The sequence below is a fragment of the Haliotis cracherodii genome, unplaced genomic scaffold, assembly GCF_022045235.1.
Source record: "Haliotis cracherodii isolate W230 unplaced genomic scaffold, xgHalCrac1.p SCAF_12, whole genome shotgun sequence".
NCBI classification, from domain to species: Eukaryota; Metazoa; Mollusca; class Gastropoda; order Lepetellida; family Haliotidae; genus Haliotis; species Haliotis cracherodii.
In genome coordinates this window covers 34537254-34562221 of record NW_027266267.1, presented here as the reverse complement: position 1 = coordinate 34562221, position 24968 = coordinate 34537254, and the positions used below count along the sequence as shown (strand labels likewise).

General features: G+C 40.7%; 1 protein-coding gene across 1 annotated transcript in view; it reads right to left on the bottom strand.

The window, feature by feature from the left end:
• The window catches only part of LOC139458376 (protein kinase C-binding protein NELL2a-like), a 30616-nt gene that overhangs the window by 1433 nt on the left and 4215 nt on the right, over window positions 1-24968 (bottom strand). Inside the window, exons 4-7 of the mRNA XM_071239783.1 lie at window positions 16550-16672; window positions 15614-15736; window positions 6375-6509; window positions 1522-1638 (exon numbers count right to left, since the gene is read on the bottom strand). Of these exons, the coding sequence (XP_071095884.1) occupies window positions 1522-1638; window positions 6375-6509; window positions 15614-15736; window positions 16550-16672 (498 nt within the window). The remainder of the gene's footprint in view (window positions 1-1521; window positions 1639-6374; window positions 6510-15613; window positions 15737-16549; window positions 16673-24968) is intronic.

Genomic DNA, 24968 nt, shown 5'->3' with positions numbered 1-24968 from the left:
AGGATATCAACCAAATCACCAAACAAAACCATCAGATCCATATAGTCGCCTTGTTAGACAGGCAATCAACCAAGCCACCAAACAACACCATCCGATCAGTTATTGGATGATTATATGTGCTCTTTTTGTGTCGCTGAATCTGAAAACGTTTATCATGTGTATGTAGAATGCGTTTTTGGAAAGGAATTTTGGTTAGAATTTGAAATGTACCTTAACTCGAAACTTGCATATTATATTCAAATAACCATTCTGGATAAGTGTTTTTGTTACAAACGACACAATCATATAATTCTTCTTGCAAAAAAATACATTCCCCAGGCAAGCATAAAGAAAAAAATATCGCAATAAAAAATAGTAGTATTAATAAATTCGACAGAAAATGGAAGGATATTATTACCCTACTTAATATACTTTATCAGTCAATCCAATATATGTACATACCCATATCTGATCATGTTTTGAGATTCTATGAATTGCTACAATGATATACCTCATGTACCAATGTTAAATTTATGTCTACTGAATTGAAATAAAAATATTAAAAAAGAAAATATAAAAAAAAGTCACCAAACAAGACCACCCGATCGTTGTAGTCGCCATACGGAATCTATGAATTTTGAAAACACTATGGTATAACCCTTAGCTCTGTGACAGGGTGGCGTTGTACAAATCGTTCTTAGCGCTAAGGTGATCGTAAACTCCATACCTTAACTTAGACTTACGACAGTCGTAGCGCTAAGGTTGTTTTGCACAAAGGAAGCCAGGGCGCCGTTGTACAAAAGAACCTTAGCCCTATGACTGTCGTAAGTCTATGTTAAGGTATGGGAGTTACGATCACCTTAGCGCTAAGATCGCTTTGTACAACGCCACCCTGATCTCTATCCATCATCACGACCACATAAACATGCAGAAGAGGTACCTCAGCAGGATCTACCTTGCATCGACGCAGTGCAAAACTTGCCCAATAAACTGTCGTGTCACGTCTCCCGTAACGTTTATCGGATGCTTCTCGATGTGCTGATGTTTCTGTATACACATGTAACTCCAAACCATTCGGCACTTTATGACAAACAGGGCGGTTCACTCACACATTGTATTCATACGCGGTCTCTGTAGTTACTTCAGTGAGTGAAATAACGTCTTAAACATATTTCAGAGTGACGTTATATTATAAAGAGATTATTCGCTCCATTTGCTTTATAATCTCAATTACTCATATGTGCTAGGGGCAGTCGGGTAGCCTAGTGGTTAAAGCGTTAGCTCGTCCCGGCGAAGACCCGGGTTCGATTCCCGACATGGGTACAATGTGTGAAACCCATTTCTGGTGTCCCCAGCCGTGATATTGCTGGAATATTGCTAAAAGCGGCGCAAAACCATATTCACTCACTCACTTACTCACTCACACACTCACTCATATGAGCTAAATATTTTGTATTTCATATCTCAAGACCATTGATATTTTAACATCTTGTTTTCATAATATCAGTTTTAGACAGATAGGATAATGGGTAATGATGTTACTGATGACGCAGGTGTTGGAGGTGCCGTCGTAGCTGTATCCAACGTCACAGTCGCAGAGGCCGGAGGAGCAGATGAAGTTACTACGGATGCAGTCTGAAGCCTGTGTACATGTTTGTCCTGGAACAAAAATGGCGTGGGTATACTGATGAGGAAATGAGTAGATGCGGGATGAAAATATATCATTATGAGTTATTATCATACCTAAACGCTACAGCTGTGTACAGCTAGACAAAAAATATACACGTCGTCATGGCAACAGAAATTTACCGATATCAATATCGTAGGTATTTTTTGTTTTTGTGTATGTCAAAAGTAACGTCGCTCGGTAGACATGATTGATTTTGTGTTGTTTTATAAAACCTACATGCTAGATTCCGTATGAAGATTTTGAAAAGAGCGGTAGTTCAAGATGAGTGAGTGAGTGACTTGGGTTTAACGCCATTTTAAACAGCATTCCAGTTATAACGCGGCGTGTCAGCTTAATGTGGGAGGAAAGCCCGAAGTGGTGCAGGTCTGAGACGTTTACCACTTCGGTGAAACCCAAGAGCACGGGTATGGTGCTGACAAACCTAGAAACATAATCGGGGCGAACCGGGATTCGAACCCACAATCATAGGTTTCTGGCTTGCCCAAGGGACGCAACTCTGTTCAGCGAATCGCGGCGCCTTAGACGACTAGTCCACCCGTGATCCCTTCAAGATGGGAATTACGGATGATTTTATTTTGCCGGTTTCCATGACAAAAAAATCTATTACAAATTGTCAAATCAGGAAGCCATATGTTTCAAAACGGAAGTGATAAAGTCCAAAACGGAAGTACTAATTACTTCACTATAAACTGAAGGCTAACCACGGGACAGTCTGGTTTAATTCAGCCATAAAGTTTTCTAAAACAGGAAATAGGTATTCACATCGTGTACTAATAACGAGGGGCGGTCGGGTAGCCTTGTGGTTAAAGCGTTCGCTCGTCACGCCGAAGACCCGGGTTCGATTCCCAACATGTGTACCACGTGTGAAGCCCATTTGTGGTACCCCCCGCCGTGATATTGCTGGAATATTGCTAAAAGCGGCGTAAAACCTCACTCACTCACTCACTGTACTAATAACTGTGTTACAACTGGAGCGAGACCCACGAGACCTTCATGTATATATGCCAAGCATGCCAAGCCGATATGTCAACAGTTTAATGACAGTCAGAAAGTTTGCATTTCAGGTCATCCAGAGTTTGCAGACTTCGGCGCGCCGGAAACTCCCGATCAAGGTTCCAAGCCCGGAGTATGAGGCCATACTCAACCCCCTAATTCAAATCACTTCCCTTGTCATGCAAATGTCCGTATAAGATTAATTATTTCTGTATATATTTTTAACTTTATTGGAGGCGTATGAGGTTGACGTCGGGTGTGCGTATGTTTGAATGACATACGAGTATGTGCCTCGACACCCCACCACCCCTACTCCAAATACCCAGCGGTTTCCTTACCCCATGAACATGAACTATTACCTTATTATTATTAAAAAATGAGATTGTGATGCGAGCATGGGTCGATTTCACGAAACGATTGTCAGGTTTGTTGTTTGTCCCGGGCGAGAGCGAGTTTCGTCAAATCAGTGGCACACACATGCGAGTATAATACTTTTCCTTTCATCCAATATTTCTTAATCCTTTTGAGTTCCCCTTCAGGAAAATGCACTGGTCACGACGGCCGTCTTAGAAAACCACAATTGTCGAATTACGTCAATAATCTTTACCTATGACGTCGTTTCTGGTGTGACGTTACATCTAACGTCACAAGTGATAATTCACACAATGCATATACGATCGATTTTTCTCGGTTATCTCTAACCCTATGTGAAATAAAATGTAATGTCCTTCATTTCTCAAACCAATACACGTTAATATAGACCTCGTACATGAACTTGTGAGGTGAGGTGAAATGGGGTTTAAGGTCGCGTCCAAGATTATTGCACTTATATAGCGACGTGCATGTACGTGTGTGTGTTTGTGTGGCTGCTTGTTCTAGTCCGGACTGATGCCGATTTATAGTGATGGCTCACGGAGATACCATGCCGCAGTTTAACATGAATACCCCACTCAGACACAGTATACTGACTCCGAGTCGACCAGCCCCTTAATGTCGAGCGCCAGACAGGGTAACAACAAGTACCACCTTTGAACGTCTTTTGGTATGACGCGGTCGGGGATCGAACCCCGGACCTTCCGTTCTCCGGGCGGACGCTCTACCACTAGACCACGGAGGCGGTCCTCGTACATGAAGTAACGACATCGAGGATGAGTATCATCACAAATTTATGTGCCTATTCTTTACAAACTGACGAAAAAACATAAGAGAAATCTCAATTTTGTCTGTACTAATCGTATTAGAGGTTGGTACTGCTGAAACGAAGTAAGAAAAGTTCGATTTTTACAAAAAATTATCTAAAACAGTAAACGTTTGTAAACAACGAGTGAGCCAGTTATAGATCTACATGAAACCATCCAGTATCATTTTGGTTGTATTTTCGCTTCTTGTCACCATACTGTGTCTTCTACTGATGTTCATTTCCCGCGGATGAACATACATCAGGGTGCTAGTGGTGCTACATTTACGATATGCAATTCATTTTAGATTTAAATTGATATCAAAATTTAAAAGTTTTACTTCTTTTCCTGTTTCTTTTTATCTTAGCAAAAGCCGTTTCCCCCCGTTTCTATTTGTCCTGTTATTCTGTTAATTTGTTTAAGCATCACATTATGACATTCTCATGGTAAATTTGGACAATTGCGATGTAAAAATAACAGTTGTTATTGCAGTTCAGTATTTACAATGCCGATATGCACGATCAAGTTTATAAAAAAACCCAAATAATTACATAACATCTTATTGCATTGATACATTTGTCTCTATTCATGACTAATATTATGTTAGTTGCAGTTAACTGGGAGATACCGTAGAAATTGTATTTTTGAAGTTGTGGCCGATATAGATACTGAATACGAATTTCTTCCCGTTTATTTTAAAACAAAATGCAATACAGGATGAAGATGTTCTTTAGATGACTACACACTATAGTGAAACGCGGATCAACAGAAGATGGAAACAACAGACGCTGCCGGTGTTGGTGAAACAGAGTGTTCAATAATTATATCTTCTTGTTTGCCAGAACTGAACCTTTTCAGGGTAAAACTACATGTATCAACCAATTCAGAATTGCAGCAAGCGATTGATGTCACTCATCAATTTAAAACTTATATATACGGAACGTTTCATGCATACCTACTTGCTGTCTCCAAATACTAATGCATGACGACAATCACCTAATCCCTTTTCACAAAAGACGGAGGTCACATGAATATTTGATGGCTTCAGGACTGTATTCCAAAACTGAACAGAGAAGCCGAATACTGTAAAACTGTAGGCGGGATCTGAGCCCAACGGGGAGTAATCTGAGCCTTGAGAAGGTGTTTTGGGCCGAGCAAAGGGGAATAATCTGAGCTTTGAGAAGGTGTTTTGGGCCGATCAGAGGGGAGTAACCTGAGCCTTTAGAGGGTGTTTTGGGCCGAGCAGGGGGAGGGGGGAATAATCTGAGCCATGAGAGGGTGTTTTGGGCCGATCAGAGGGGAGTGACCTGAGCCATGAGAGGGTGTTTTGGGCCGATCAGAGGGGAGTGACCTGAGCCATGAGAGGGTGTTTTGGGCCGAGCAGGGGGGACTGACCGGAGGCTTTAGAGGGTGTTTTGGGCCGAGCAGGGGGGAGTAATCTGGGCCATGAGAAGGTGTTTTGGGCCGAGCAGGGGGGAGTAATCTGAGCCATGAGAAGTTGTTTTGGGCCGAGCAGGGGGGGGGGGGGGGGGGGGGGGGGAGTAATCTGAGACGTGAGAAAGTGTTTTGGGCCGAGCAGAGGTGAGTCACCTGAGCCTTTAGAGGGTGTTTTGGGCCGAGCCGAGGAGAGTGACATAGGCATTGGCTCAATTCACGCAAGTGTGAATTGTAAGAGATTCAATTGGGCCTGTTTCACCGGATTGCCCTGATTGTGTTTCTATGTTTGTCAGCATCATACATGTGCTCGTCTTTCTCACCAAAGTGCTTAACATTTAAGACCTGCGTCACTTCAGGCTCTCCTCCAATGTGCTATTGGAGCCCCTTGGACGTGCCAGGATCCGCTGACCGTGGGTTTCGCTTATCAGATCGTCCTTTATGTGAACTACAGCTGAACTCGTTAATTCATCGAATTGGAAAGCTACATCTCTTATGACTCTATTGGAACATTATTTCGTGGTAGACATTTTCCCTTCACTCGATGTCAGCAACTTCAATTTGGTAAACAGTAAACAAAACTCTCATTACTGTCGTTCAGAAATCAATAACAGAATAAGAAATATTTTCCTTTCAACACAAAAAAACAAACAAATACGCTAAGGGAACAAACTGTTGCAAAGCGTTGTTACTCGTTAATTATAGTCGAACTTTGCATCTTAGTCCAGATCGATACACGTCCTTTGTAGACGAAACCATCATAAGCATTTTGCACTTTGCTGGAGCTTTTGATATTTGAAATTGATCTTTGTAGCTCTCTCAAAACAAAGATCTGACAACTGAACTCGCTGATCGGAGAATTCCATGCGGTCGCTAACAACAAGGATGTCATTGGGGATGCGGGTGTGGGGGTGGGGGGGGTGGGGGTGGAGGGGGGTGTGTGTGTTGAGGGGGCTGTGGTGGTTGTTCGACCGAACCCCACTGCAGTCCCCGTTCAAGGGATTCTTTCGTTTAAAAGGGACGCATGACTGACCCAAAACGCTGTGTTTACATCGTTATTATTTCAAACGTTTGTTGAACAATTTAAGTCAAACACTTACCTTTGATTCTGCTAAGGATGCAGTTTACGCCGTTCCCTTCATACATATGTTTACAGCGGCACGTGTAAGACCCGTAAGTGTTGGCGCAGTTGGCTTTCGCGTGACAGGCGTTGGAAGTACTACACTCATTGTTGTCTGAAATACAGCCAGTGAACTAATACAGTCAAAACAGTCGACACAGTCAATGCAGCCAATACAGTCAATATAGTCGACAGTCAATGCAGTCAATGCTGTCAATACAGTCAATACACCCGATTCAGCGAATAAAGCCAAAAGTCAATACAGTCAAAGTAAATACTGTCAATTTCGTCAATACAGCAAATGCAGTCAATACAGCACATACAGTCAATACTGGCAACACAGTCAATACAGTCAATTTCGTCAATACAGCAAATGTAGTCAATACAGCAAATGCAGTCAATACAGCACATACAGTCAATACTGGCAACACAGTCAATACAGTCAATTTCGTCAATACAGCAAATGTAGTCAATACAGCAAATGCAGTCAATACAGCACATACAGTCAATACTGGCAACACAGTCAATACAGTCAATTTCGTCAATACAGCCAATGTAGTCAATACAGCAAATGCAGTCAATACAGCACATACAGTCAATACTGGCAACACAGTCAATACAGTCAATGTAGTCAATACAGCAAATGCAGTCAATACAGCACATACAGTCAATACTGGCAACACAGTCAATACAGCCAATGTAGTCAATACAGCAAATGCAGTCAATATAGCACATACAGTCAATACTGGCAACACAGTCAATACAGTCAATGTAGTCAATACAGCAAATGCAGTCAATACAGCACATACAGTCAATACTGGCAACACAGTCAATACAGTCAATGTAGTCAATACAGCAAATGCAGTCAATACAGCACATACAGTCAATACTGGCAACACAGTCAATACAGTCAATGTAGTCAATACAGCAAATGCAGTCAATACAGCACATACAGTCAATACAGTCTATGTAGTCAATACAGTTAAAATAGTCAATATTGTAAATACAGAAAATGCAGTCAATATGGTCAAAACAGTCAATATAGTCAATGCAACGAATGCAGCACATACAGTCAATACAGCAAAAACAGCCACTACAGTAAATGCAGTCAATACGGCAAATAGTCCATCCAGCAAATACATTCAATACAGCAAAAACCGCCACTACAGTAAATGCAGTCAATACGGCAAATAGTCCATCCAGCAAATACATTCAATACAGCAAAAACCGCCACTACAGTAAATGCAGTCAATACGGCAAATAGTCCATCCAGCAAATACATTCAATACAGCAAAAACCGCCACTACAGTAAATGCAGTCAATACGGCAAATAGTCCATCCAGCAAATACATTCAATACAGCAAAAACCGCCACTACAGTAAATGCAGTCAATACGGCAAATAGTCCATCCAGCAAATACATTCAATACAGCAAAAACCGCCACTACAGTAAAAGCAGTCAATACGGCAAATAGTCCATCCAGCAAATACATTCAATACAGCAAAAACCGCCACTACAGTAAAAGCAGTCAATACGGCAAATAGTCCATCCAGCAAATACATTCAATACAGCAAAAACCGCCACTACAGTAAAAGCAGTCAATACGGCAAATAGTCCATCCAGCAAATACATTCAATACAGCAAAAACCGCCACTACAGTAAAAGCAGTCAATACGGCAAATAGTCCATCCAGCAAATTGCAGAAAATACAGTCAATATGGTCAGTACAGTCAATATTTCAAATACATTCAATATAGTCAACACGTCAAGTACAATCCATATAGTCAATGAAGTCAATACACTAAGTACGGTCAATACAGTCAAAACAGCAAATACAGCTAATACAGTCAATATAGTCAGTACAGCAAATACATACAATACAGTCAATACACTCAATACACAATGCACAGTCCTTCAAACACAAACACGATGTCATCAACACAAAGAAGCAATGCTTTCAACACAACCCACCATGTCATCATCACAAAGAAGTAATGCTTTAAACACAAAATACGATGTCAGCAACACAAAGAAGTAATCCTTTTAACAAAGAACATGATGTCAGCAACACATAGAAGCAATCCTTTTAACACAAAACACGACGTTAGCAACATATAGAAGCAATCCTTTTAACACAAAATACGATGTCAGCAACACAAAGAAGCAATGCTATCAACACAAAACATGATGTCAGCAACACAAAGAAGCAATGCTATCAACACAAAACACGACGTTAGCAACATATAGAAGCAATGCTATCAACACAAAACATGATGTCAGCAACACAAAGAAGCAATGCTATCAACACAAAACATGATGTCAGCAACACATAGAAGCAATGCTATCAACACAAAACATGATGTCAGCAACACAAAGAAGCAATGCTATCAACACAAAACATGATGTCAGCACTACAAAGAAGCAATGCTATCAACACAAAACATGATGTCAGCGACACAAAGAAGCAATGCTATCAACACAAAACATGATGTCAGCAACACAAAGAAGCAATGCTATCAACACAAAACTTGATGTCAGCACTACAAAGAAGCAATGCTATCAACACAAAACATGATGTCAGCGACACATAGAAGCAATGCTATCAACACAAAACATGATGTCAGCAACACAAAGAAGCAATGCTATCAACACAAACCATGATGTCAGCAACACAAAGAAGCAATCCTTTTAACACAAAACATGATGTCAGCAACACAAAGAAGCAATGCTATCAACACAAATTACGATGTCAGCGACACATAGAAGCAATGCCATCAACACAAAACACGATGTCAGCAACACAAAGAAGCAATGCTATCAACACAAAACACGACGTTAGCAACATATAGAAGCAATCCTTTAAACACAGAACATGATATCAGCAACACAAAGAAGCAATCCTTTAAACACAAAACATGATGTCAGCAACACAAAAAAACAATGCTATCAACACAAAATACGATGTCAGCGACACATAGAAGCAATGCTATCAACACAAAACACGATGTCGGCAACACAAAGAAGCAATGCTATCAACACAAAACACGATGTTAGCAACATATAAAAGCAATCCTTTAAACACAGAACATGATGTCAGCAACACAAAGAAGCAATCCTTTAAACACAAAACATTATGTCAGCAACACAAAAAAACAATGCTATCAACACAAAATACGATGTCAGCGACACATAGAAGCAATGCTATCAACACAAAACACGATGTCAGCAACACAAAGAAGCAATGCTATCAACACAAAACACGATGTTAGCAACAGTAACCACGATGTTACCAACATAATACACAAAGTTACCGACACATAACACAATGTCACAAACACACAACACGAGGTTATCAACAGAAACCACAATGTCACCCGCACAAAACACGATGTCACAAACACAAAACACGATGTCACCAACAGAAACCAAGATGTCATCAACACAAAACACGATGTCAGCAACAGAAACCACGATGTTACCAACATAATACACTAAGTTACCGACACAAAACACGATGTCAGCAACAGAAACCACGATGTCACCAACACAAAACACCATGTCAGCAACAGAAACCACGATGTCACCAACACAAAACACGATGTCACCAACACAAAACACGATGTCAGCAACAGAAACCACGATGTTACCAACACAGAGAAGCAATCCTACTATCATAGCGTCGAGATGCGTAATATTTTATTCTATTTTTTATTAATAATTTTGACGTTATACGAAAGGACTAATCAAAATACTTTGTTGATATTACTTAATAAATTTGTACTAAATGTCTATCCCAGTCGGCGTTGATATACGCCTGCCTTCATCCCCAAGTTTTAATCGATTAGCGTCATGTGCTTCATGCATGTTCCGTCCGAAGTCTACAATCAGTCGGTGTTTCCATACACCTTCCTTCATTCCAAAGTTTTGGTTGATAAGCGTGTATGTGCTAAGCGTTAATACTACACGAATGTAGAAGACAGAAGTAAACATTACTCTATGATAACACGTTCTCCGAGCAAATAAGTGATAACTGAACATGTGACCATTTCATAATCGCTAACAGCATCGGTGGTTTAAAGAACAGCTTTTGTTCGGGGTACTTTATTGATGAGATACACCGAATAAAGACTGGACACTAACAGATGCTTCTCTGGGGTATTTTAAGCATAGACATGTTCACTCTATATAATGTATGTTCTTAAACTGTATTCCTATGTTGCATAGATTGCCAGGTGAGGTGAGATGAAATGGGGTTTAACGTTATTGCACTTATAGCGACGTGCATGCACATGTATATATGTGGCTGCTTGTACTAGCCCGGACTGATGCCGATTTATAGTGCTACCCCACTGAGATACCATGCCGCAGTTTAACCTGAATACCCCACTTAGACACAGTATACTGACAGAGTCGACCAGTCCTTGTTTTAGCCCCATAATGCCGAGCGCCAGACAGGGTAACAACAAGTACCATCTTTTAACGTCTTTTGGTATGACGCGGTTGGGGATCGAACCCCGGACCTTCCGCTCTCCTGGCGGACGCTCTACCACTAGACCACGGAGGCGGTCAGATTGTATGGTAATGGAGACGGTAGAGTTGACCTAAAGACGCAGAAACATACATGCCTTGACGACCACGGGCTTATATACACAAAGAAACAAGTTAAGCACACCCCTTTTTCTGAAACATGACAAATGGCAAGATACATGGTATGGGATGACTGACCACAGGAGCTGGGCGATGCCAATGTCATCGGATAGAACAAACATTTGACAACAATTAAAGAAGATATTGGTGAGTTGTGGTAGAAAACTACTGACAAAAACATCATGGTAACACAGGTACTGTTTTCGAACTTAGACAATTCCTAAAAAGTATAGAGCTGAATGATTAAGTAAACGAGTTACGTTTGATGTTTCACGTGAAAATGTTCCTTAAAGTCTCTACTTGAGTGAGTGAGTGAGTAGAGTTTAACGCCGCTTTAAACATTATTCCAGTTATATCACAGCGTGTCAGCTTAATGTGGGAGGAAAGCCCGAAGTGATGCAGGTCTCAGATGGTTACCACTTCGGTGAAACCCACGAGCACGGGTATGGTGCTGACAAACCTAGAAACATAATCGGGGCGAACCGGGATTCGAACCCACAATCATAGGTTTCTGGCTTTCCCAAGGGACGCAACTCTGCACATAGAATCGCGGCGCCTTAGACGACTGGGCCATCCGTGCCCCTTCTCTACTTGACATGACACGTGCAACAGATCAGTAGCGGGTACAACCGCAATGTACCCGGATGACGCATTCCACCAAACGTGCCACCCAACATGCCTCCAGTCAGACGTTGGATCTGTTGATGGGTCAACAACAACCACTTCCACCACAATATGCCAGCCAATATAAGCTTCACACAAAGTTCTATTCATATATTTTACATCTACGGTTATAAATTCAGCACGACCATCGGGCGTACATTTTCTAAATGTGTCTCCGACGATCGGGCAAGCAGGTATTTCCAACGCTGACTACATAAAATAGCCTCTATACAAAATCGTATCTAGTATTAGTTTTCTGACGAAATCGTTTGCAGCTGATTTCAGCTGTGGCATATGTATTTTGAAATAAAGACACAAAAATTCGATTTTCTACTGTAATGTTTAGTAATTGTTTGAGTTGGTCTGAGTAACGCATTTTATCCCATTCGAAACATTAAGATAGTTTTGTGCCTGTGTATTCCTGGAGGCACAGATCATGTTAGCTGTCATTCGCGTTGAAAAAATATGTTTTTGACTTTTTACTTCAATTATCATTTTTTAAAAAACAACTTTCGAACCTATATTCTAATGTCCTTAATCAGACAATCCCGTGACCATATTGTGAGCAAGTAGTCATTTGTTTGACAGCAACTATATGGTGGAAGAAAATCAAGTGATCAATATTTTGAGCAATGGTCCGTACTTTCAGGGTATGAGGACACACAATCAAACAGGAAAGTAAGCCTGACCACCCAAACCGTTAGCACAGGCTGCTGAGATCTTTCTCTAGCCCGGAAGCCCCCTGGGTCAAGTTTCCATCATGTGTAAGCTGTGATGGAATCTAACAATTAACAATCAATATATGTGCTTGGCCTTATCGTCAAACTACAAAAGTTTCCATTTTGTAAACTGATATATTTCTACTCTTATTAATAATGGAAACGTTTTCATTGTAAAATTAATTTGACGACCCTTTTGTTTGTTTCCGCTGCTTCTGTCGATCACATGATTTACAAAATCACCCTTAAGCTACGTGGAATGTCGAATTCTACCTTTTCCGGAAAGTAATTAACATTCACGAGCCTTCACGTTCTTATCTTATCATCCGTATTTCAGGGTGTCGAGTGGGTTATTTATGTTATACCCAAATTTATTCTTTGTGGTCATCTTTTACAAACCGCGCCAGTTTTCGCCATATGAAAGAAATATGACCTTTTAGCTATTACAAGCAACCATTCGCGAGTAAAACGCGATCTCTTATGCCCCGCATACCTCTTTACTGACGCTTTGTGTGAGTTCGGACCTGTGAAGATCCGGGGTGGAATAGGTCTTCAGCAACCCATGCTTGTCTCCCCCGCGAAGATCCGGGGTAGAAAGGGTCTTCAGCAACCCATGTTTGCCGTAAAAGGCGACTATGCTTGTCGTAAGAGGCGACTAACGGGATCGGGAGGTCTGGCTCGCTGACTTGGTTGATGCATGTCATCGATCCCAATTGCGTGTATCGATGATCATGATATTAATCACTGGATTGACTGGTCCAGACTCGATTGTTTACAGAGCGATGCTCATGATATTAATCACTGGATTGTCTGGTCCAGACTCGATTGTTTACAGACCGCCGTCATATAGCTGGAATGTTGCTGAGTGCGGCGTTAAACAGCAAACCAACCAACAATTGCGTGGATCGATGCGCATGATATTAGTCACTGGATTGTCTGGTCCAGATTCAATTATTTACAGACCGCCGTCATATAGCTGGAATATGGCTGAGTGCGGCGTTAAATAACAAACCAAACCAAACCTTGTGGGAGTTCGAGGGGCAAAAGTCTTCGACATAAAGCAATCATTGACTAATACTTACTCGAAACGTACGTCAACAGCTACCAACAACTAAATTTCTCTATTTTCAGACTTGAAAACGTTTAATTATTGGTAGACGTTTTCGTGTAAAATATTTAACTCAACCGATGGTTTGACATTAAACAATTTCCGGTTGATAAAACACCGATGCTGACGCAAGGTATATCCATTGTCCCGACAAATTAAAAATGTTCGCTCGGGTTGACACCCATTGACGAAAATGTATTGATGTAAATGACAATGGATTCATCTTTTGTTGGCGAAGGTTAGGTCTGTTTTGCTCGACCGGGAGTCGGTCTCCCCGGGTCGTGCACCCGGTACAAAAAAAACGCACCATTGTTTATGTTTTCATGGGTTTCCCCATGGATGTTTCAAACCCCTGAGTCGTTCCTCTAGACTGGCCGAGCAACGTGTCAACGTTTACTTTGTGTCTTATTATTTAGTTAATGCTTTTTTACAACTAATTACTTCATTCCGCGAAAACAAGGGATCCCTTTCAGTAACCTACAAATATATCTCCTACAGTGGGTCCCTGACATTTCCCATCCTCTCATTGTCATGCGGCCGCATATGTTTCCGTGAAAACTGTGAATTAAGATGTCAAAATTATAACCATCATCACCCCAATCATCTCAGCTTTAACATCGTTTAACTCATATTTACTACAGTGCTACGGATTGCAAAATATGGTGAGATAAGTAAATTGGATACCGCGCTTTTTCATCTTTTTTCTGCCAAGTTTGAATTTCAAGCGAAGGACTGTGAATTTTGATTATGCACCCACAGAACGGGTTTTTTGGGGGGTTTTTTTTTTTAGAAAATGCGAAAAAGTGAAAAATGCCTACCGCGTGGACAGCCGAAATTACACGTGCTGTAAAGGCATTAACATTGAAGTGATATGAACGGCATGAAAGACAATCACACTATTAAAAAACACAACAGAAATGTCACGACACCCAAAGAACGTCAGACCTATGCTTGTCTCCCCCGTGAAGATCCGGGGTAGAAAGGGTCTTCAGCAACCTATGTTTGCCGTAAAAGGCGACTATGCTTGTCGTAAGAGGCGACTAACGGGATCGGGTGGTCAGGCTCGCTGACTTGGTTGATGCATGTCATCGATCCCAATTGCGTGTATCGATGCTCATGATATTAATCACTGGATTGTCTGGTCCAGAATGGATTATTTACAGACCGCCGTCATATAGCTGGAATATTGCTGAGTGCGGCGTTAAACTACCAACCAACCAACCGAAGAAAGTGAGGGGGCCCTGGGTATGATACACATGGGAGCCACCAAAGCCCACATTACTACAACTTTTGGTTGCTCCGGTGTTGTTGTAACCAACTTGATGGGGCAGACATCCGACAGGCCGAGAAAAAGCAGACCCAGGGTACCTATGCCCAGTGAAGACCGGTACTTGCGTACCTTGCATCTCCGGATTCGATTCTTGACAGGGACTTCATCAGCGACGAACGCCTTAGTCGACGGACGGTGGTCAGGCAACTCGGGGTTCAAGGAATAAGGACTTACAGACCTTACAGGCGCAGTTATCAACAGCGAAACATCGTTATCGGAGATTGAGATGAGCCCCAGACTGTACATCTTTGGCAGCCATGTGACAGAATGGATTATTTACAGACCGCCGTCATAGAGCTGGAATATTGCTGAGTGCAGCGTTAAACAACAAACCAACCAACCAAATCAAAGCCGCAAAATATATGACGCCACAATAGTTTCTACAAAAGTGCCCTATTAAAGCACTCCGATGTAACCAAAACTAGAAATACAATCTGTATGTAGAATTATGTTCTATCGTGTTTTCTGCAAAACATGTTCAGCGACACATCTTTTGAATATTTTTATAACCGCACATTTTTGTAACCTGTAATGGTACATATCTTCATTTAAAAATGCCAACCGCTAATGACTGAAAAAGAAGTACTATTCTATAAATATTAGCTTCTGCGGTGAAATAGTATGTTTCAATCAGAGGAGGTTGATTGAGATAACCTCTGATTGCTCATTCAAACTTGGGTGACATCCAAATTCATGGCAGAAAATATTCATTCGCTGCGTAGTTTACTTAGAACAGGAAAAAAACACTTTACCTGTGCATGTCTTTCCGTTGCCATTAAAACCTGGTTTACACGCACACGAGTAGGACGCGACAATATTGGTGCAGTCTGCATTTGTGGCACAGTCGTTGGATCCCGTTTTACACTCGTTCACGTCTGAAAACAAGCAATGGATGAATGTCGTGGTGCACTGCAGTCAGCTATCTAACGACGGCCTGTAAATAATCGAGTCTAGTTCTGGACTAGACCAGAATAGGTCTCAATGAGCAACGAAGAATTTCAATTCACGATGCCTCTTAATCATTCACAGACATGGTAACCACTTATGTTATTCACCACTATGGGAAGTAGGAAGCATTAATACTTACTACACAGTGAAAGGGTAAAGTCTCACGTCATATTAAATATTATTATAATGTTTCTTAAAAGGTATCATTTTTTTCATATTACATCATGGAATACATCACAATAAAATACAAATTATTGCTTTTTGAATGGTATTTGGGCGATGTAGCAAGCATAGTAAACTGAAGGTCAAAATAAATTAGACACTCATGTTTGAAATGGTTACTAGTATTCGATGGTGATGTCTTTCATATGGTAACAAAGTTGTGTCTTGGACCTTCAGTTTGCAGTGGTCAAATCCAACTTCCAGTATTCGATGGTGATGTCTTTCATATGGGTATCAAAGTTGTGTCTTGGACCTTCAGTTTGCAGTGGTCAAATCCAACTTCCAGTATTCGATGGTGATGTCTTTCATATGGGTATCAAAGTTGTGTCTTGGACCTTCAGTTTGCAGTGGTCAAATCCAACTTCCAAGTGTATATTTGTCCAGTGGTCCTTCATTGCACAGCAGGAAGTCGGTGCGGTCGGTCATAGCGATGATACCACACACCAGACATTTCAATGATATAATGATGATATCATACTAGTACAGTGAACTCTATGTACAACAGTGAAGCACAGTACCTGTACATGTCTTTCCATCACCGTTGAAGCCTGGTTTACACGCACACGAGTAGGAACCCACACTGTTGGTGCAGCCTGCATTGGAGTCACAGGTGTTGGATTCCGATGTACACTCGTTCTCGTCTATAAAAAGCAACCAGATGAATGTTATTATACTCCCCAGTCAGGTATTGCACAGTAAATGATGGAGTCCGGAATAGACCAAAGTCAATCATTCACAGACATGGTAACCACCACATCTGTTTTTTTCACACAAGTGTCAAGTATGAAGCACTGAAACCAGATGCCCTCAACTTAACATGTCTCTATCAATTTTCTATTGCATAAAATATACAAAGATCCTCTTTTAACACCTTTGAATATGTCAATCAAGTGTCCGATCACATGGAGTTAATTGCAAATGCTTATTTCATTGTTTATTGGTATGTGTAGCAGATAGAGATACATGCACAGGAAAGGACACACACACGTTAAACCCCATTTCACCTCCCGACCTCGTACGACAACCATGCAGGGTATCCTACTCTTTTGTCACATCAGCTCATTTCCTTTTGAAAGTAGATGTTACAAAAGCTGATCACGGTAGGTTATGAAAGCTACATGGTTTAATGACAAGTTTACACTTTTAGCACATGCAGTCGAACTCTGTTATTTCGAACCTAACAGGACTGTGCTGTAACTTACAGATATCCGGACATTCGAGAAAACGAGGCATAAACTTTAATTAACAGTATTATAAATTCATTGCAAAATGATTGCATACACAAGAAATTGAGACCACAACGTGTATGCGATCACGATGTCAAATTGAAATCGATTTCGCCAGCAATGGTTAATAACATTTGTGTCAAATTATGTAAAGTGTACATCTACTTTATAAGGCACAGCATAAATTACTATTTAGTCTGTCGACTTGACAAAAACAACACAGCGACACTCTCGTCTCAAGCTTGTCACCTAGCACCTTTGGTATTGTGAGCAGTGTCATGCGACTTTGATTAGTATGTGTAGAACCAGGAGTGAGTCAGTGAGTGAGTATGGTTTTATGCCGCTTTAGCAATATTCCAGCAATATTCCGGCGGGGGACACCATAAATGGGCTCCACACATTGTACCCATGTCGGGAATCGAACCCGGGTCTTCGGCGTGACGAGCGAACGCTTCAACCACTAGGCTACCCGACCGCCCCTGTAGAACAAGGAAGTGCTGCCATGTTTTACTCATGTCTGGTCACGATGCTTTGTATGTCAATAAGATGGCCATCACAAATTGATTCAAAGATAAGTACACAATTTGCTGACACATTTTACGGCGATGTTAGAGATGTGTGAAGAAAAAAACCTAGATATACTTGGACTTTTAAAAACAGTTTATATGGAAAAATACCAATTTTGAGATAAAGGTGCACTATTATACAGCAAATCGAAAGTTGGGACTCAGCCCAAGGTTCGAGATAGCACTATGTAGTGTTTTTTCGCAAATTTAAGATTAGTGGGCATATTAATGTACATGTACATAGCGACGCGGTTGGGACCAGATCCCACTTTATGGCCAATAAAACAAACCACTTTACAAAATCGAACCCGGGTCTTTGGCGTGACGAGCGAACGCTTTAACTACATGGCTACCCCATAGCCGCGCATTTTAATGACGAAATTGAAGATATCCGTTGCCAGCTAAGGGGACGAAGTTTTTAAATACATTCACTATTTAGAATAAGACCGAGGGCAACAGGTTATACCAGATCCAGATGTTTTAAGCAAGTTCCAGACATCAATTGTTGCTTTAGATATTCACATACCAAGATCAAAGGTCATTTCACATATTCAACAATGTATGCAATAATATCCTTCTAGGATTACCAGATATAGCAACACTTTTATATTTCCTCTTTATTGATTGCTCACTTATTTGCTTGACCACAGTCATCCCCCATTTGTCAGACAGCTTAATTAATACAACAACTTTTATGGTTGAGGGCACATCAGGTGTGTGATATCTTCCCTTAAATCCGAATAGACTAGTCCTGCCATCAACAACTGTCTGACAACTGGTACAAAAGAAAACAAATGCATACAAACTGGTGTTATTCTTGATTTATTATTGCTTCATACTTTGGAATATATTGATCAGTTAAGAGTGTTTTACAATATATACATGACTATAATCCTTAACATATGCGTAATATACAATGACCATCAATGATTATTTGTATAGTAATATTTACTTCCACCTACTCAATTTTGCGTAATGCAGGTCTAGCCATGGTTTGGTATCCTTCTTCTGATCATGTGTCTTATATACTATAGTTACTAATTTCATAGGTCTTTCAATAGGTCTTCAGCAACCCATGCTTGCCGTAAAAAGGCGACTATGCTGGTCGTAAGAGGCGACTAACGGGATCGGGTGGTCAGGCTCGCTGACTTGGTTGATGCATGTCATCGATCCCAATTGCGTGGATCGATGGTCATGATATTAATCACTGTTTTGTCTAGTTCTGACTCGATTATTTACAGACCGCAGTCATAGAGCTGGAATATTGCTGAGGGCGGCGTTAAACAACAAACCAACCAACCAACTAATTTCAGTAAAAACAACTCGGATGAATTTAGCTATGAGACTAAACAGATATACCCAGTGAACATATCAGTGACAACAAACTGTGAAACATTAAAATACAAGCAAAGTGCAAACACTTAAAGGGGTTACAGTTATTTTACGATCCTTTTATTTGTCACCTCTGCTTCTGTGTATCCTAAAATTACAGAGAAACCTTTGAGCTACGTGGAATTACAAATTGTACAATATCCAGAATGATATTAACGCTAACACTCACCGGCCTTTAAAGAGGGACACGAACGTTGATTTCAAGGCAGACATATAATAAGTAACCCCGAGTGTCGAATATTCATACTATTAGCCAAATCCATTCTATGTGGTCATCTCTTACTAGCGCTACAGATAAGCAGAGTATTTGCGTAAAATACCCCCCAAAATATTCAAAACCCAATTACTTTCAATTTACTCGCGTACAGAAAAGCATGCATTAAATGAAAAACTAATAATAAAACAGCACACGTAAATGCCAGGTGAAGCTTTTTCAGCGTGCGTACAAAGGCGCTAATGTTCGAAACACAATTACGAGCTAATTTACTTTCCAAATCAAGCCTTTATATTTAGATCAGTTATATACATCTGAAACATTATTTCATTTTTTTAAATCATAAAATGTTAACTAATTTTGGGAAAAACCCAATAGAGAGATGAATAGATGAGGGACAAAATATTGGTTACCCAATGAAGAATGTAATAGCCCAATTAAAATAGAAACCAAAGAGTAAAACCCCAATTGCACAAAAAGTTATCTGGAGCTCTGTCTTACAGATCGTGTCAGTTTTTGACCACTGAAAGGCAGCTGGCCTTATATTATTCATCCACATGTAAGAAGCCACCTCATCACCTCCATCATGTCTATGTACCTTATTACATACGTTGTGGATGAGCTCGATGAGCAAATAGTCTTCAAAATAATATAACCACAAAAAAATCCTGTGCATGATAATGTTTGGTCATAAAATGGATAACTACATACTTGAGGGAATATACTGAACAAAAAAAGAAACGTCGGACTTTTTTTAACCAAAATTATTTTTCATTGTCATTAATGTAAACTATGATATAATATTCCATAACATGCACTGCCTTGTGGGTACATACCAAGAGAAACCAGTCACTGAAACATCAGTAGAACGATGTGGCTGACGTCAAGGTGGAAGTGGTATCACAACTGAAAGTCACATTATGAAAACCGTGTTTGGCCACCGCCTGCATCTAACAGAGCTCTGCATCGGCGTCCAACTGACGTCACTAATGTCATCCTGCCTGCATGAGGTGCCATGTGATGCGTGCGGTGTAATTTGTAACATTGCCATGATGAAACGTCATGTTGACGTTGGCGTTGACGTAAGGGACAACATGCTGAACAAGAATCTCGTCCCTGTAGTGAATCGCATTCATATTTCTACGAAAAGGAACACGAGCTGTGAGATGACCGGGTGCAATTCCAGCCCAAACCATTACAGATCCATCTCCTCCAAACCTATCTCTCTCGGGAACACAAATGTCAGCATGACATTCATTCCTACGTCTGTACACTGTCGACCGTCTCCTCTGGAGAGTGAAGAACAGGATTCGTCACCACAGAGCACTCCCTGCCATTCACGTCGAGTCCAACGCAGAAGGGGCGGTCGGGTAGCCTAGTGGTTAAAGCATTCGCTCGTCACGCCGAAGACCCGGGTTCGATTCCCGACATGGGTACAATGTGTGAAGCCCATTTCTGGTGTCCCCCGCCGTGATATTGCTGGAATATTGCTAAAAGCGGCGTAAAACCAAACTCACTCACTCACTCCAACGCAGATGTGAACGAGCCCACTCTCGACGTTGACGTCGATGACGTTGGGTAAGAACTTATGGCCTCCTGGCTCTCAGACCATATTGTCGCAGCCGACTGAGAACAGTTTGAGCACTGATATCTGTTAGTATGAGTTCTTTTGGTGGTCTGTGCAGTGACAGTTGCTGTGACTTCACAATATAGCGGTCTTGAGCTGGTGTTGCTACACGTGGACGTCCACTTCTCGGACAGCAGTGGTTACTCCAATTCCATCGTAACGCACCCTCAGACGTTGTACTGACCTCACGGACGCATCAACTTGAAATGCAGCGTCAGCAGTACGCATGTCTGTGTGCGACATTCCGATGGCTCTGTCACGAACATTATTGGGGATTCTTGGCATTTGTTTAAAGGTAATCGTGGGAAAAAGAATGTGTTTACGGTGTTTTCTCATGTGTTCTAACAATTGCCGTCAACGATAACCAGTCACCCTAACATTCATGCATACGACATGTTACTTGTGCGACGCACGTGCGTTTTGCATGTTTTTAGGATTGTGGGTGTAACGTTTGATAACGCTCAATTAACTGTGCGGGCTTGACACCCGAACACACTTGTCTTATCTATCAACTAAGTTACTGCAGACAAAAATAGAAATATAGTTCAGTTAAGTCATTTTAAAAATCGGACGTTTGTTTTTTGGTTCAGTATATATATCAAGTAAATCATCCTTACTGTTATAATTTAGTATTGATGAAACTAATACTGACTAAAATCGTCAAATGCTACTACCAACGTTCAAACTGTTTTCAGTATTGGATAAACACAAATGTTACCGTGTACGTAATCTAGACTACCAGTTGTCGGACTTTCATTTTTTTGGAAGCCTCGGTGGCTGAGCGGGTTAGATCGCTGACTTTGTGTGCTGGCGATTAGGTGCCTCACTCTGGCAGTGTGGGTTCGAACCCCAAAAAAGTACGAGAACCTGTACTTTATAATTACTCAGAAAGTGTTATCACAGATATAACATTTGTTACATTTGACCACTTTCTAAAAGGCATTGTGTATTCTCACTGTTATAGTATCAATGAAACTAATACTGACGAGAATCGTCAACTGCTACCAACAACGTTCAAACTGTTTTCGGTATTGGATAAACACAAATGTTACCGTGTAAAATATTAAACCAAATCGATGGCTTGAAACAACTTCCATTTCGTGATTTGCCCATTGTCCCGACAGATCAAAACTGTTCGCTCGGCTAGCCCCAACTGAAGTCTGCCAGGTTATACTTTGTGCAGCCAGTGCAAGATGTAATCACCAGTAGGTCTTCTCGGGTCACGCACCATGTCGATTTAAAAAGGGCCATTGTTCATGAAAAGAAGCCAGGTAGCGCATGGATGTTTCAAAGTTCTGGATAAGTGCTCTTTGTGTTTGCTTATTGCTTTCATTCCTATAATGTGTTAATGATTTTGTTTTACGCAAAACATAATAGCAAGAACCCCTTTCATTTACCCCCAAAATATATTTCCTACTGCAGGTCGATTGCTTAACGCTACCATCAAGCCAATTCATAATGTCTCCGATCTCTTTAGGGCGTCACGCATGGCAGTGTCCAATAACATAACACTAGGCCTATACATTTTCATAGGGCTCCTTCCGCAGATGGAGTGATGACTGCACTTTTACACCTACTTATGCCAACAATTATGATATGTCAACAACTACGATATGTCAACAACTACGATATGTCAACAACTACGATATGTCAACAACTGATATGTCAACAACTACCATATGTCAACAACTACGGTATGTCAACAACTGATATGTCAACAACTACCATATGTCAACAACTACGGTATGTCAACAACTATGATATGTCAACAACTATGATATGTCAACAACTACGATATGTCAACAACTAATATGTCAACAACTACGATATGTCAACAACTAATATGTCAACAACTACCATATGTCAACAACTGATATGTCAACAACTACGGTATGTCAACAACTACGATATGTCAACAACTACGATATGTCAACAACTGATATGTCAACAACTACGATATGTCAACAACTAATATGTCAACAACTACCATATGTCAACAACTGATATGTCAACAACTACGGTATGTCAACAACTACCATATGTCAACAACTACGGTATGTCAACAACTATGATATATCAACAACTATGATATGTCAACAACTACGATATGTCAACAACTGATATGTCAACAACTACAATATGTCAACAACTGATATGTCAACAACTACCATATGTCAACAACTACCATATGTCAACAACTGATATGTCAACAACTACGGTATGTCAACAACTACGATATGCTATCAACTCTGGTATGAAAACGACTACGTTGTCAACAACTATGATATAACCAATCAGAATGCGCGTATGATTTCACACATGTCTTGCATCTGACAATATACCCAATATACAGTTAAATGTGTTCGATCATACTGTATAAATACCGTAAGTCCCGATATGTTTAAATAGCATTTGGAATATATATGACATGGCGGAAATATACGTGATTCATAACGTAATGATTTGATAGTTCTTTCAACTACGCTCGTTTGCTCTTAGGCGGAACACAGTCGCAAAATCGACCACGGGATAGGCTATATGGCTTGTCCCGGAATAACACGAGTTGGTGAAGAATGTGTCTAATAAATATGATTGTGGGTTCCAAGCCCGGTTTGCCAGCAACTCACCCATACTCACAGCTGTCCTGCTGAACGTCTAAGACTTGCATAACGTCCATTCTTCATCAAGCTGACACGCCGTTATGTACTAAAATACTGTTAAAAGCAGTGTTAAACCGACTCACTCACTCACTTTCAAGGGACGTTTAATGTGAACAGATTGCACTATGGGAAGTTGTGATCTTCAAGGAAATAAACTCAGTTGACACTGAAATCAAATATTCCTCACGATAATACCCCTTTTGGTGAGTATCGAATCTGAAGTGATAAACATCAATGACATTCCGATGATAACATTATGATATCTTATAGCTAAAATGGATAGAATTAGGACCTACTGTGTTTTGAAATTTGATGTAGTCCCACGTAATTTGGTTGACGGAGATGGCAACGAATATCGATCACAAAAAGCTTTGTGAACAATATGTTGTCCAACAAAAGATTTTTCAAACAATTTTTATAATGTTATATTAAACTTTCATTGTCGGTTGTTTCAATGAGGAAATAGCTTAAATTGTTCACAATTCTGGTCACCATAGAACATGTACCTAACAGTTTCATAAACATTTCATTCGTATGCAAAAGAAATGCCTTCGTTCAATCTTTTAATGTTATCATCGAAGCAGTCAGGGTTGCGGTTTAGAACGCCCAAAACATCCGATATCAAACTACCGTATTTCCTCAATTTGACGCTATGCCGTCGATTAATTTCGCGAGAGCCCTTGACTCGGCGTGTTTTAGAGACCAAACGTGTAATATAGAGTGAGTGAGTGAGTGAGTGAGTATGGTTCTACTCCGCTTTTAGAAATATTCCAGCAATATCACGGCGGGGGACACCAGAAATGGGCTTTACACATTGTACCCATGTCGGGAATCGAACCCGGGTCTTCGGCGTGACGAGCGAATGCTTTAACCACGAGGCTACCCGACCGCCACGACTACTATAGAAAACATATAGATACGTTTTACAGTTTATATGGGGGTGATCGATCAGCAGCCATTTTTTATTATGTAGGCTATCTATGTATCCATACACTCGTTTTTTGTGAAAAGGCTTCATATATTTGAAAGGGGTTTCCGTAGCAAAAAGGAAACCTCCTTTAACCAATCAGAATCACGCATTCATCAACGCAATGGTAGAACTGTCATTAAACCGCCCACATGCTATCAGAAATAAGCGGGCCACTGTAACTTGATAATGCCCTCATATTGCTTGACGACGGGCCATTATCACGCCCATTGGTAGGTGACGTCATATTGATGTTCAATAGTGACGTCATCTGGTTTGTTCTAT